Below are 15,463 nucleotides of genomic sequence, written 5' to 3'. Positions count from 1 at the left end.
TTTGTTCTCTGTGAGCTGACTAATCCTGAGTTCCAGCTGTTGCTTCCAGTTCATGGATTTTTCCCCTCACTGCACACTGCAAATTGCACTTAAACTACTGGGGTTCAGCAACAAGACCCACTTTCTCTCATCCTTCAGATAATAGAATAAAAGGAACTTGTGCAGTATGTGTGTCTTGAAACTTTGGTAAATATCTTGGTAGCCTCATTGTAGTGTATAGGAATTGGATAGTATCCCTTTAAATAGCATGTGAGCCCTCTATTGGTGCTCTGTGTGTTCTGTGTTTTCCATTCAGAACTTATCAGAACAGGAGTGTGTGTAGGTAGCTGGGCCTTCTATGTTGTAAATAGTTAGTAGTAAGCTTGGTTATTTGGACTCCACTGTTCCTGTGCCGTTCCTTCATATCACATTTGCTGTGTAAAGAGCAAAAGAGACACACTTGTGGTTCCCTTCAACTTCCAGCATTTGTCAAAGGGTCAGAAAAATACTGTTGTTAAAATATGATAAAAATGGGAGGCCCCGTGTAACTGCTCAGCTGTGTTGCGCAGGTGACTCTGTGGCAGGTCTGTCTTTTAACATGAAGATTTAAAAGTAAACAGAAACCTAATTAGAAAGTCAATAAGACTACAAGGACTAGTGGGAGTGCAGATAATGAGACATGAAGGAAAGGGATGGAAAAATGCAGCAAAGGTGGTAATAATCATGGATTGCCATCTTTCTGGCCATGTATCCATCTGGTATGTATCCATCACTAGAATGCATCACTATGTATTAGTCATGAACCAAACATTTTTTAATTATGCTTTTAAATCCAAACAGTCTCCAAAGACTAGTCTGTGGAGGGGGATCTTAAATGACTTCTCACCAGAACCATAGCAGAACAGACAGACTAGCGAAGCCTAGGTTTTTGTCTATGGAAGAGCAGAGAATTGTTGGTACCATGTGCAGTAGCAATTGGGAATCATACTAGCTAGAGAGAGGCCCTGCAACAGTAGCCAATGGGGTCAGCAGATACTACTGACCCCTTTTGTAACCCTGACCCAGGTCATGAGCCAGGAGCGAAGAAATAAAAGAGCAGTCTTTTGGTAGGCCCCATGTGTCAACAGCAGTGGCAGAATTCCTATTGCAGTGTTCTCACCTGACTGCTGCTCTTGTGTGCACTTTGTGTGAGTGTTGTCGGGATTTGGCTCTGATGGAAGAGTAGTTTTTTTAAAATGCCCGTGTTTTTACTTTGTATATGTTGCTCACATTGCCTTTCTGTTGATCTGCAAAAATGCTCCAGAAAACTGGAAATAAACAAGTCCACAGAGGTAGCCCCTCTTTGTTAATTTTCTTTGTAAATAATTGATGCTTTTGTACTGTAAATTCAGTTTGACTTGTACACCTCTTGGTGACAATAAGTGCCCTTCTGTCAGGTCAGGGCAGAAAAATTTTGTGACAGTTGCTGTCCTAAGCAAATGGGTTAGGGAACTGTGAAGGGGATGGTCTTCTGATTTTGTTTTTTATCTATAATGAATAGGCATTGAAAATATGAGGAGAGCACATATGAATTAAGAGATTGTAAAATCTCAAAAACCTTTAGTTTCCCATTGCACTTTGTGAAAAGTGCTCAGTTCCCAAAGTAAAATACAAATGGATTTTCAATCAGTTAGACCTCATCAACTGCGATCTTGCTATAAGAGTTCATAATAATTTAGTCCATCCTCTGAATTTAAATGTTCTTTCTTTTAGGACATTAATGAATTTAACATAAGGGCCAGATTTTCATGAAGTGTGGATAGGAGTTCTTACCCACTGCTATACACCTATTGTTTTCACACACAGTTGTCATAATTGTTCACATGCCAGATTTTATTTATGCGCAATTTCCGAAGCCTGAAGAACTACTTACTTATGCCAGTAGCCAATTTGCGTGTACCATCACAGTAGCTGTTCTAAAATTGAGTGTTTTGTTGCAAATACAAATATGTATCTAGCGCTGGGTTCCCAATTTAAAAAAAAAAAAAAAGAGAGACTTCAATGCATCATCTTTCTTTTGCAATAGCTGGTAGTTAAATTTCTTCCTCGGTCAAAGATGAAAGCATGTAAAGATAAAATATATCAGCTTTAAAAATATAGTTTTGAGTAATACAGCTATTTTTGGTGAGTGATTTTTCTAATCCTGGCTGCACAGTTACTGTGCAGTTTTACACCTTTGTGTGAGCATAATAGGAAAGGGGAGGGGTCTATGTTCTTCTGTCTGTAACAGAACTCAAAAGATATTGAGATCTCAGGATATCTAATTGGTCACGACCACTTTGTCTAAATAAACGGAAGGAAGGCGGGAGGAAGGGAGGGAAGCAATATACTAGAAGACTCAGGGTAATAACCCATCCTATATTTTTAGGAATGTCACTTATTTGGTACCTGTTCTTCTGTGAAAATTTCACCGAGAAATGGAGAATAGCTCTGGTGCAAATCCTGCAAAATGGAAACAGTTGTGAAATTTTTCGCAAAATCCTTTTCCTATTTTTCAGCAGCTCTAGTCAGATGTAATGGAAATAGTATCACAAATATCATAGGAGTCCTAAGTTATCAGCTGAGTCGGAACATCATTTGCTACATGGGACATCAAATCGTTTGGAAAAAAAAAAAAGAGACTGCAGTTGTCCATCGTTGTGCAAAATATTTGATCTTTAGAAGGTGGAAAGCTCGTGTCTTGTGACTGCCATGTCAACATGCCAAGTATTGCTTGACATGAACATAGGGTTTCTAAGATCAATGACAAAATTAAGTAATCTATTGTAATATGGAAAGAATTTCTCTTCTCTAAAGAAAAATATAGATGTGCAAGTATAAAAGCACATGAACCTTCTGGGAGGGGCTGAGTGGGTGAGGTGGGATAGCAGTCCAGAATGTTTTGTCTTTTAGCTGTAATTTCTGTTCTTGTGTTTAACTTTTATTACTTGTTTTAAAATCAGTGGAGGTGTTTATCTAATGGAAGTCCTGGGGAGGAATGTAGTCAACTATGTCGTAGGAATGTGGAAGCCATTTCTGCACCTGTTTCACTGTGTTTTTAGAGGAGGAATTGAAGACTAACTTATCCCATTAAAAGTACAAAGGAATTTTCAGTAGGGTGAATATAATTATCCAAGTCAGAATTTGACCAGGACCAGGAAACTAGAGGTCTGGCCCCTAATTTTTGGAAATGTATTTAATTGGTGGTTGTTGGTTGTGTATTATCTAGACACCCCAGTTGAGATCACAGACCTGTTGTGCTAGGCACTGCACATGTAGTAAGGAAAGTCACTGCCCCAGAGAGCTTACAGTATATAGACAAAGTAGGGGGAGGAAGGAAGAAGCAGAGGTACAGGGAGTAGAAGTGATTTGCCCACTGTCACGCAGCAGGTCAGTAGGAGAGCTGGGCATAAAGCCTATCCACTAGACAATGCTGCCTCCCAAAGAGAAAAAATCATATTAATGACCATAAGCAGACGGGCTCTGTGTTTACATCTCATCCATCCAAAGGCAGCATTGGCAGTAGAACAGCATCCCTGATCATGCTGCATAGCATTGGTTCAGTGGCTTGAAGCTAGATCCTGTAACTACCACTACCGTTGACCTAAGTAGGAGCTGAGGGCAATAGGCACCTTTAAAGATCAGGCATATGATGACAGTCCACATTCAGCACCATCACTTCCTGCATGGCAGTGCTGGGATTTTTCTGGAACATTTTAGGCCTCATCCTGTTTAGTTCATGCAGGAAATTATAACATTTATTTTTATAGCCAAGTTATTTTAAATGGCCTCCCAGTTTTCCTCCTATGGTCAATTGTGAGTGCAGCATTTTGTGCACAAATCGAGACTCCCAAGTACCTGTCTCTGGAGTGGAGCACTGGCACCGGCAATTATTTGCATCAATAAAACTATTTGTCTGTGGGAGAAAAAGTGCACACAGAGGCTAGAGTGAGGACCCTTTACAAATGTGGCCACTGAAGTCTCCTCCAGTCCAGGGTTCTTGCAGTGCTGTGCAGCAGAAATAATACAGTACTGCTAAGATCACAGGCCATGGCAGGGAAAACAGCACTCCCTCTAAATAACTGAGGTCCTAGTTGGGGAAAGCATTAACTCATATGCTTAACTTTAAACGTGCTCACATCCCATTGACTGTTTAATCCACTGCATCTTAATTTTAACTAGAAAACAATAGTAACACCCAGCACTTTACGTTTTCTGCTCTTACTTTGGCACTTGCTCTGTTTTTATTTCCCATGGAGTCCTGTTAACCTTGTCCCTCTTCAGTGCTTGCCTGCTGGCGAATCAATAGTCCAGGGATAAGTTGCTACTCAAAGTGAGTGCGGGTGACAGCCCTGGGTCCCAAATAAGCAAGCGCTTATATTATTTTATGCCAGTGAAATCAGCGAACAGTTCCCTAGCACTGTCAGGTGCATGACCCTGCTCCAGGCCTTGTTTAGAGAAAAGCAGCAAGCAAATTGTCGTCTTCCCCTTCCACCTAACAAAAGCGTTGGGAAAATGTATGTTTGGAATTCACAGAGCTATGTGGAGCAGCCCCAGTGCAGTGGGTGGAAATTTCTCTGGGATATTAAAGTGGGCAAAAGGGGCAGGGACAATAGACTAATTGTGACTTCTTTGTTTGCATGGCAGTAAATTCTTTACTGAGGCACCCTCATCGCCCGTCAGGCTGGCCTTTCAGTGTGAAGGTCCAGGAGACAGGTGAATTGAAGTGTGAGCCAAGGGGGTCCTCAGCGGATGAAACCATTTCCATATCAAAAGGCACTGTGATCAGAATGTCTTTTCAGGCAGTTTTGTGTTGTTTCCTACCACCATGTGGTGCTTCGAAGGAAATAAGGTGCCCCATCACAGTCACTTTTCAGTCTTGGCTACTGCAGGCAGATGCCAGAGCAAATAACATTAGCGTCTGGATTAAATGTTTGAGCCTCCACTTGGATTGCATTTTTAGCAGTTTGCAATAATTAAACAATAAACAGTGTCTGAATCACGTTGCGTTGGTGGCACAAAATCCAGGAAGTATCCAGGGAAGGGTAGTGTTGTGTCACAAAATCATGCCATTCGCTTGGTTCCTACTGTAGTGACGTTGCTCCCAGAACATAGCCATCTTAATCTAGAGGAGGTTGGATAATAAAAGCCAGATACACAAATACGTTTGTGAATGAAAGCTCAGGTTGTGGCTCGCTGTCATTCACAAGGTTGAATTTTTATCTATTTGGAAGTATCCAAACAACTCTTGAGTATTCGTGAAATTATTCACAAATCACAAAAGTTTCACAGGTTTTAGCACAAATCCTTATCCAAAAGTTCATACTTGGCAGGTGTTATTTTATTTGGTATCCATTATTTAAAAAAAAAAAAAAAAATCTATTTATTAAAAAAAATTGTCATCCAGTCAAGAAGTAGAAACAATTTTTCATGATTTAGGTGAGTAATGGGGACCTAATCCTGACCAGGGCTTCTAGAGCTTACTGTAATATAAATATTGAACAATAATGATGATTAAAAACAGGGCTCTGCAGAAGTTGCTGTTGAACATGGCTTACTGTTTCTCTTTGGCCTTGTCTTCACTGCTATAAAAGCTGTGGGGTTTCTTACCTCAGGGTAACCAATGCACATGAGCTATGCCTCCGTAAAAACACAGTGAAGACAAAGCATATGTTTCAGCATGGAGAACACTGTTTCCGTCCTCACAGACTTCAAAGGAAGCAAGAGGAATTCATGAGAGCTTGACTACCATGGTATAATCACATTACTGGAGAGATTAGAGGCACTTTGCTATGTCTTTGTGAGTTTAGAGACAGGCCAGAGCCATCTTCAAGTGCTTTTAAAATCTTCCTAGTGGAGTGTTAAGTAAATAGGAAATATTTTATCCATTGGGGTTAGAACACAGAGAACACATTAAATTCCCTCATCAAAGTGATCTAGACAAGACTCGCATAAGGGTTCAGGCTGCTGTCACTGGACACATTTGTCAAATTTGATAGTTCAGAAAATATACTCGTTTATGCTGTAATTTCATCAGTTCAAGAGCTGCACGTTTGGGGGTAGAATTCCACAATCCAAATAAGTAAGTGGAATGATGTGAAGAGTTACAGCAAGCAAAGACCTCACAGCAGTGTTTGAAGAAACCTCGATGCACTTAATGTAAAGCTGACAAAGCGTGGTTATCCGTGTGTGGGATGGAACCTGGGACCTCTGAAGCTTAGGGCATGAGTCTCTACAGCAAAGAAAAGGCACCTTGCTCTTAGCCAAAGCTATAACAGACTCATCAATCACTAGCTGGGCTAGTTGCCACCAGAGGGGGACAGAGCAGCACACCGTGCATTAGCACTATTGTTATCTTAGTACAGTTAGTAGGTGACAGAAGACCAAGAAGAAGCAATTGTAACAGAAGGGTGAGGGTTTAAAACTGTAAAGAAAACTGTCCCTGTCATGAAGAAACATCATGGGATATGTGGTGAGATGATCCATCCTCTTGGGATGGGAAAAGGGAATTGGAAGGCTTTAAAAAATGGTTACAAAAATGAGTTTTAAAATCCCAGATGAACAGCAGGTTAAAATTGCAAACAAATATATTTTAAAAATAAACCACAAGGCCTTTTTCCCACCAAGGCCTGAGGTCAGGTTCCATGTGCCTCCAGCAACACTTGCTGAGACTGGTACTCAGTAGGGAGCTGCATTCTTTACTTTGTTCCAGGGAGTTTGCATTCCCTTGCCAGGGGAACACAGAACCTGAACTCAGGTCCTAGAAGGGAAATAAAAGAGGAAGTGATTTAATTTTTTAATTCCCCTCCCCCCCGCCCCCCTATATTTATCAGTTTAGAGCCAAATTCTTTGCTGGAATAACCGTATTTAATTTAGCTGAGTTCTTCCAACTGATAATATGGCCCTAAAAGTCATGTATAAAGTACAGATGATGTGGGATTTACAAACTGTTTATCTCTTTCAGATTAACTCTGAATTGCCTGAATAAATACTACACAATGTTAACACTAAAAATGTTTTTGAGTATCCAGTTGCCAAGATTATCTTATCAGATATCCCAGTTTCATGCAAGAAGTCCCCATATGTATTCACTCAGCAGGTTGAACAGGCCATCCAGTCTTTTATAATCACCATTGTATATGTGACATTAACAAGTGTTTTCTTAACCAATGTCTGCTAATGCCAGCAGTTTAAATGGGAATATTTTATTCTCAATCAGTCGTGTTTTTACCTGCCTTCAGTAGGTTCGCTTTCTGGGCATGAACCCAAAGAGGCACAGCACCTGCAAAGAGTACATATTTGCATTGTTGACACTTGTGAATCGTAAAACTTGTGAGGAACTAACATCAATATGTATGTGTCCCTTCGATTGAGGAAAAAGGTATTTGCAAAGAGAATGGACTATGTTTATCAATATGGAAGAGCCTGGTCATATACGATCAGCCTACGTTGTTCTTAAATACAGCTTTGCAAAATTCCTAAACCCTTAGAGTGCACTTGACTTGATTTAAAAGAGCTACCTCAAATTACCAGATTAATTTGTGAATTATCTTGTTGATTTCATTTACAATATTCATTGTAGCTAGAACTAAAGCATGTTTTCTTTTTCCTATATTTTAAATGCTGATTCAGCTGGGAGACAGTACTAGTTAATGAAAGGAGGTTGGTGGTCTTTAACCATATTTCTGTGAATATTTTGTGTCCTTGCATGACGGACACCCTCTGCTTTTTTAAAACAGTCTTTAGATGTGGGTAAATGTAACGTGCTACAGAATGTTGGTGCAGATCTTCAGTCTTCTGCAAGTAACAGCAGAATACCTGCAGTAAGCTCCATAAGCAGTGACAAATAGGCGTGTTCAGATTACGCAGATGCTTATAAGGCAGCGCCACGTAACTCAGCCTTCGTTGTGATTTCTGTGGTCATGGCAGAACAATAAAAGATGTTAAACTTTTGAGGGACAAATATTATGCTCTGTGTTTCCTTTCTGTGTAAACCCTGCAGAAGGGGAACACTTCCCTGGAAAACGGCATTCAGGGCCTTTCTCTTTGCAGTTTTAGAAAAGTTTGCCATCTTCTGGTAACGTTTAGTTACTGCGTTACTTCCCCTGCTAATGGAGCCATTGTGGTGCTCTGGTTGCACAAACTGGGTCAGAACACAGATCACAAATATCATGTATTATTTACATCCTCCAGTTGCCACCAGAGAAACTCTTTCTTTTGAACTGTAAATCTATTTTAAAAAATGCTGCATGTTCTTGAGAATTTAACTTGAACCATTTATTAGCTACTACAAAACAACGTTATTTGGACGAGGAAGATGAAATGGACAAATATTTTTTACTTTTATTATAATATTTTGTAGCGGCTCATGCATGTATCCCCTTAATCATTTACCTGCCATTGCAGGGGCCTGAGGCATTGATGCACCTTGCAGCTGGGTCCCTCCTATTCTCTGCCCGTGGCACATCATAGTTTAGTCTCTTGTGGGCTGTAATGCTTGGGTCTATTTTCGGTTGTTGGATTTAATGTGCAGGTGCTGGGTGGTGTTGGGTGGTTTGTGACACAGAAGGTCAAACTGGATGATCTGATGGTCCTTTCTGGCCATAAACTCTATGACTCAAAAGTGCTGTTATGACTACATAAGCAATTACGCTCTGAACTCTTTTTTCCAGTCTAATTTGTAAATGTGATCTGAGTCAGAGTTTGGGCAGATGAACCTTAGCGTGGGAAGCAACTTTTCTTATATTAAAATAATTGTTTAATTTATAGCCACACAAACACACAAAATACGCAAATCATGCATATGCTTAACTTTGTCTTATTGTTTCCTTGTACTCCTCATCTCTCAGTCTGTATCCATCTGTTGTCTTATGTCTTGTGCTTAGATTGTAAGCTCTTTGGGGGCAGAAATCATCTTTTGTTCTGTGTTTGTACAGCACCTAGCTCAATGGGGTCCTAGTCCCTTGGAATTTAATGGAATGAATCCTATTTTATACTGAATTTAAACAAAGAATTGGGACAGTAGTATTTATCAGGTTTGTCAACTGCCAGATCAAAGTTCAGGATTCTGCCTAATGCTTTTGAGGGACAAATATTATGCTCTGTGTTTCCTTTCTGTGTAAACCCTGCAGAAGGGGAACACTTCCCTGGAAAACGGCATTCAGGGCCTTTCTCTTCCTAAGGTTGGAAAGGATAGGAACAATGATGGTGCATAAGAGCTAGGGAGCATGATCTAAAATCCACATATTGTCTGACAAGTGATGGGAGAGGTCATTGGAGTTCCCACTGATCTTGAGCCAAGCCTGGTACTAGTCTACCATTAATGTGTTTTCTGAGTGCAAGGCCTCTGACTGCATGTGACCCATGCAAGATTAGGCATGGTATTGCATTTCCTGGCTTTTCTCTGTTGTGTTTGGTACCTTTTCAAGCACAGACTTTTTGTACTTATCTTTAAAGTTTGGAACTGGAGGTTCAACCTCAATTAGAAGTAGTCAACCTGATTTCAAATGCCATTCTCCTCCACTGTTCCTACAGCCTGATGAACAGCCAGAAATCCTTAGAGAAAAGTAGGGGTGTCTCATTATTTGTGTAATTCATCCCTAATGCATCATTCTACATTGTCTGAAATACCTCGTAGGAGTATTACTTACTGATCTGTAAACTGTCTTTAACTGAGAATGTACAGGGGAATCTTCAGAGATCTTTCCTGATCCACCTACAGTATTCTAGCAGGTTTTGAGTTATTTTTGAGACATGCAGGACATTTGTGAAGCATGGAAAATTGACTTGCCTCTTACTGTAACCATTTCAGGGTCGACCGGGACCTATTGGGAACCAAGGACCTATAGGTGCTCCAGGATTTACTGGGCCAGAAGGTTTGGCAGGGGCAAAAGGTGAGAGAGGAGCAGTGGGCTCTCCAGGATCAGCTGGACCGAAAGGAGATAAGGTAGGTTCAATAAGTGCTTTCCTCTTTTTCCCTAGAGTGCATTTGATCACAGCAGCTCTTTATTAGTGAATAAAAAGAGTACTGGACTATCTCACTGCTAAGTGGATATACTATTTGAGAAACATCTCTAGAGAATCCACTGAGTTTAGTCTGAGGGTGACAGTTTTGGTCAGTGAATTGTACAGATTAGTCCATACAGTCCAACCTGGCACCTTCTGCTGGCTGATTCACAGCAACGGCTTCGATGTTGCACATGGAGTTTTTTGCTTTATGTCACCAGATGACTGTATTTTTGCCATGATAGAAGTCACAAGAAGAGGTGAAAGAGGGGTTGGTGTTACTGGGATACCCGTAGAGGGAAATGTAAACAATCTTACCTGTTTCAGACTGTCAAACCCTACCAAAGTTAAGTTAATGGGCATCACGATGGGAGGCGAAATTCTGTGTTGGAAAATGCAGAGTAATGCACAATGAGGGAATGATATAAATAACTCCTACATCTTACTAGGTTCCAAATTAACTGTAACAATGCAATAAAAGACTGGAACATTACTGAACTCAGTGAAAACATCTTCTCCAAAGGGCAGCAGTGGCCAAAATAGCAAACCCAATTTTAAGCTATATAAGGAATGGAATGGAACATAATACAGAAGATATTATAATGTCATTAGTGATCAGTTCTACCATCTCAAAAAGGATACAGCAGAAATAGAGGGCCTTCAGAGACGGGTGATGAGAATGAAACAAGGCATGAACAAATGCTTGCATTAAGATAGATTGAAAAAATTGGGACTCTTTACCATAGAGAGGAAATGAATAAGGATGCAGAATAATGACTGGTGTAGAGAAGGCAGAGAGGGCACTGCTATTCAACCTTTCTCCTAATGTCCTAATAATGGGACATTCAGTGAAGTTGAAAAACAAAACATTCAAGCCTGGAAAAGGATATACTCCACACATCCCCTCCCCCAATGCACAACTATCCTGTGGAATGAATTACTCCAAGGTGTTGCTGAGTCTGAGGTGGGCACGATTCAAAACAAGGATGGAACGTTTACATGGTTATAAAAACAACATCCAGAATGATAACAGTAAGGGTTAAAAACCAATAATCAGGAGTTCAGGAAGAGGGAAACTTCACTGCTTTAGGGGAGAAGCCAATCTCTCACTATTGAGGATTAGGATGAAACTTTCCCTGAGGGACACTTATCCTGGAGCTGCCTGTGGCAGGGTTTTTTGTTTGTTTGTTTGCTTTTTGCACCTTCCATTGAAGCAGCAAACATTGGTCACTTTTGGAGGCAGGCTGCTGAATGAAGTGAACCACCTGTCCACTCTGGGATAGCTGCTCCCATCATTGAGCCTCTCGTTGAGTATGGAGGCACATGCAACATTCAGCAGCTGTAACCGGTTGGCAGAGGCAGCCCAACAGTATTCAGTTGGAACAGATGCAGGAGTAATGTAAATTAATATAATGGTTTGCATATTTCAGCTGGCAACATCTGAGAATAAGGGTATAGGCCAGTACAGACAAAATCACAGATACAATTGTAACGTTTCTTGAAACATTTGCAAGGCCAAGATTTAATCTGTTTTGAAAACCGTTGATGATATTTGTGACATCAGACTTTGCCCCAGACGGGCTGTTACAAATTGTATTTCACTTTTTAAATACTTAATGAAAACATTTTGGAGGCATTAATTTGGCAGCCTCAGTTCCCATCTCCATTGATGCTAATGACAACGGAGGAGCCTGGGTACCTCATATGAGACGTCCTATTCCTTTCAGTGAAGGTGTTTGATCATGTACCCTCACAAGATGTAGAGTAAACAAGTGACCTGGGTGATACACACATTTTACTCTTTATATAGTCCTAGGTAACTGACATACACAGGATTTGTCCGAGTAACGCATTACTTGTGCCCTCTTTCCTTTAGGGTCCAATGGGAGTTCCTGGATTTCAAGGCATCAATGGGATTCCAGTGAGTTTTTTGTAAATATATAAATATAAGGCAGTTGCTTGTGGGCACAGAGATAGGCTCCCAGCAGACGCAAGGGCACAATGCCAGGCTCATCTCAAACCTTTTCCATAATATTTATAATAATAATAATTTTAATGTAATTATTATACCACTTTACCTCCTGTTTAGCGTAAAAGGGCGTGTTGATTAGACTACTTAGGTGCCCCATGTAATTCTGTAAGGGGCTCAGATACCTTGATGGTGAGTATCAAGTAAAAAATGGACATTTGCCAGGGATACATCCCTGTTTTTATAAGATCAAGAAGTGACTCCGAGGCACTTTTGCATCTATAATTCAGTTTCACCAATGTTTGAAGGTGTCACATCCAGCGTTTTAGTTCAGAACTATTTCTAGTAAACTCTTGTTCAAGTGAAACCAGTAAATTGGAGTTGAGAGACCCAAAGGAGAGTCTTTGCTTCCCACACCTGGGGTTAATTAGTTCTGATTTGGATCTGTGCTGATCAGAACTTTTTACAGGAAAAAAGCAGCTACTGCTTTTTGCAGGAATAGAACTAAATATCAACTCTCCCCAGTTTATCCATTTTATTTTGTTTCTTTTTCTTTAGAACTTGACAGAGAACTTGACATTTTTGGTCAAAAAATTGTTTTCTATCAAATATTGAATTCAAAATCCAGAATATTTTGACCTGCTCCACTCTGTTTTCTTGCAGCTCTTCTTGCACGGATGTCTTCCAGAGCCCTTGCTTATTAGTTCTGGTTTTGTGGGTTTTTTATAATGGAGGCTGCCCCATTCTATTCTTTTCCCTCTCTACATTATTTGGTTCACTCTGCATTTTTTCCATTTCTGCATTCTAATTCTCTTTCTTCTGTTCTTTGATTTTTTTCCCCATCTTCTGTGTCCTTCCTTCTCCTCCCCCTGTGATTCCTCCCTCGCTCTCTTTTCTAGAATTGGTCAAATACTCAAAAAACTGACAGTTTCTGAAAATGTTTGCTGGAAATGAGTAATCTGGACCATGTGGGCCAACAGTGCTCTGCTCCCTCCTGTTCCATTCAAACGCCTTCTCCTTGTCATTCCCAGTTTCTTTCTTTTCTTCCCCTGCTCATCTTTGCCTGTTTTCTGTCCTGTTCTGCTCTCTTGCTACTGATTTTGTTTTTCTTTTCCCACCAGTCAATCCTGAAACTCTAACAAGACTGAGCTGTTCCCATAATATTCAGTGTAATTGAACACACTGTCCGAACAAGCTGTTCTCAGGTTATTTTTTGAATAAGGCTCTGGGGAGTAGGAATTCCCAACAGGGAGGGAAGGGAGGAGGAAGATGCTGCCGTGGTAAGTGCCAGGTAGCTGGCAGCTAAAGACATTCCAAGCGAAGGCTAGGGGAGTTAGACAAAGGGGATTTGAAACCTCAGGTCTGTCTGGATCTGATCTGTTTTCTTTACAGCATCTTGCAGGTGGGTGAGTGGGAAGAGGCTGATTTTGTTCATTGTGAGCAGCAGATTATTCAACAGTCTGACCCTTCTGCCTCTGAACTCCAGATTGGATTGGATCCATCTTCCCCTTACAGATGCAGAGAAGGGAGAGTGGAAACTTTAAAAGCAGTGCTTTTTATTTTCATTCTTGCTGCTGAGATAAATAGCTCCTTTTCATGCTAAAAATAGAGAATCCTGCTGCTTGGGAAAATATTTATATGTTCTCCAGTGTCATTGTAATCACATTTCAGGATAGGGACCAGCTTAGATTTGTTGTGAAATACATATGATGTACATACACGTTATCTATATAGGTGTAGTGCGTGTGTGTAAAATACATTGCTCTGCCTTCACAAGAGTTAACACTGTAACCCCAAAGAGACACTCTTCTGATGACGATGTGTGGGCAAAAGGGTGAGTGTGAGTGAGTTTTATCAAGGGGCTTACCCAAAGGGGAATCCTAATGGTGATCCTGTGGGAGGTGGTGGCCAGCTGTGGTCTCCAGTGAAATGCTGATAGCAGGTAAAATCATGGTGCTGCAGTTGGGCTGATGCGTCCCTTTGATCTAGTGCATGCAGCAGTGTGTGTTTACTCAATGTTAGCCTTAGACAGATTGTAAAAAAGGCTCTTAAATCCTCCTTTCTACTGTATATGTTTAATTTATCCCATGGGATTAGATTCAAACACACCCCTGGCAAAGGGTTGGAAATGGAGATAGAAGATTTATATGGTTTTAGCTCATATACAAGACTCTAAAAGGAAATGTTTCTACAAGGTGTGAGTCATTGCCTATGCCATGAAACACAGACCTGGGCAGCAAGAGACCATATTTTGTTCTTAGGCTATTTAAAGCTCTGGTAGAAAAAACGCAGGATGTTGGCACTGGCTAGAATGGCTCCTTTGCTCTAATGATAAATGAAACTGCTTATTAAATTAGTTTTTGAGTTCACCCTTGATTGCAACTGTTTCCCTGATGGTTTTTTTTTTTAAACATTTGTTGAGCTCTCCTGTTGAGATTGCCTGTGCACTACGCCTGTTTGATTTAGAAAGCAAGCCCTTCAGAATCCTGGTGTTAAGAGTAGAGAGATAGAGAGAGAGAGACAAAGGAAGGAGGGCTAGTGGGGCAATTAACTTTGGAGGGGCTGGTTCCATTTTCTACTTCCCAGAGAACCTTTCCCTTTATGAGAACAGCGGGGATGGCTGATCACCCCGGTCTGTGTGTTAGCATGAGCCTGAGAACCTTCTACCGTGCCATGCCATAATTACAGACTGCCAAGATCTCCTGCCTTAGTCTGTTGAGGTCCCTGTTCCCTATGTGCTGAGTTGGCAGATCTGGCAAAGCATGTGATAGCCAGCTGTAGAGAAGGAGAGGGCAGTGAAAACCGTCACAATTTTTCAGGCCAAACCAGCTAAATTGATCAGTGATTTAAAACTCATGGGGGAAAAGATCTCATTTAAGGCCAGATCCTGGGAGATGATGGGCACCTGCACCACGCAATGAAGTTAAAGTGAGTTGTGGGTGCTCCAGCATCTGTCAAGCTCAGGCCCTTACAACAGGACCTCAGGAATTAACCAAGAATACAGGTTAGTCAGAGGTAGGAAATGCTACGTTTTTCACAGTCCAAAGGGAATGTATAATGCATGTGTGTGATGCCTTTTTCAGAAGAGGCTTTAACTCTCTGACACCTGGACACTATGGACACTGATGCTGCTATTTAAATTCCAAGTGTCAAGTGCTAACACCATGCTGCTGCCTGCTCTTTAAATACACTTCACTCTACATGTGCTAGTTACATGCACTGCCCCTTTTCTGTAGGGAGAAGGAGAGCATTAAGCCAGTACTAGTGCCTGGTCCCTCCTACATAGGGTCAGATTCTGCCCTGATTTACATTGGTACTACCTCATTGCTTGAAATCAGTGAAGCTAGTCCAGGTTAATGCTGGAGTGAATGACATCAGAATCTGGCTCATCCAGTCCCGAAGGTGTTACTAGGATGCTAAGATAGAAATGAAGAGACAGCATGTGGGGTCAGGGTGCAACAATCTGTGCTGGGCAACTTACAAAAGCCCTTC

The 15,463-nt window shown here is 41.0% G+C and overlaps 1 protein-coding gene across 7 annotated transcripts in view; it reads left to right on the top strand.

Annotated features, from left to right (window-relative positions):
- COL4A6 (collagen type IV alpha 6 chain) overlaps window positions 1–15,463 on the top strand; it is a 178,947-nt gene that overhangs the window by 99,496 nt on the left and 63,988 nt on the right. For all 7 annotated transcript variants that reach the window (XM_067548217.1, XM_067548215.1, XM_067548210.1 and 4 more), the window contains 2 exons: window positions 9,809–9,943; window positions 11,879–11,923. In XM_067548217.1, the coding sequence (XP_067404318.1) occupies window positions 9,809–9,943; window positions 11,879–11,923 (180 nt within the window). The remainder of the gene's footprint in view (window positions 1–9,808; window positions 9,944–11,878; window positions 11,924–15,463) is intronic.

The sequence above is a fragment of the Emydura macquarii genome, unplaced genomic scaffold (assembly GCF_026122565.2).
Source record: "Emydura macquarii macquarii isolate MOO-44397 ecotype Brisbane River unplaced genomic scaffold, CSIRO-AGI_Emac_v2 contig_1253, whole genome shotgun sequence".
Taxonomy (NCBI): domain Eukaryota; kingdom Metazoa; phylum Chordata; order Testudines; family Chelidae; genus Emydura; species Emydura macquarii.
This window is presented reverse-complemented; position numbering and strand designations above follow the sequence as displayed.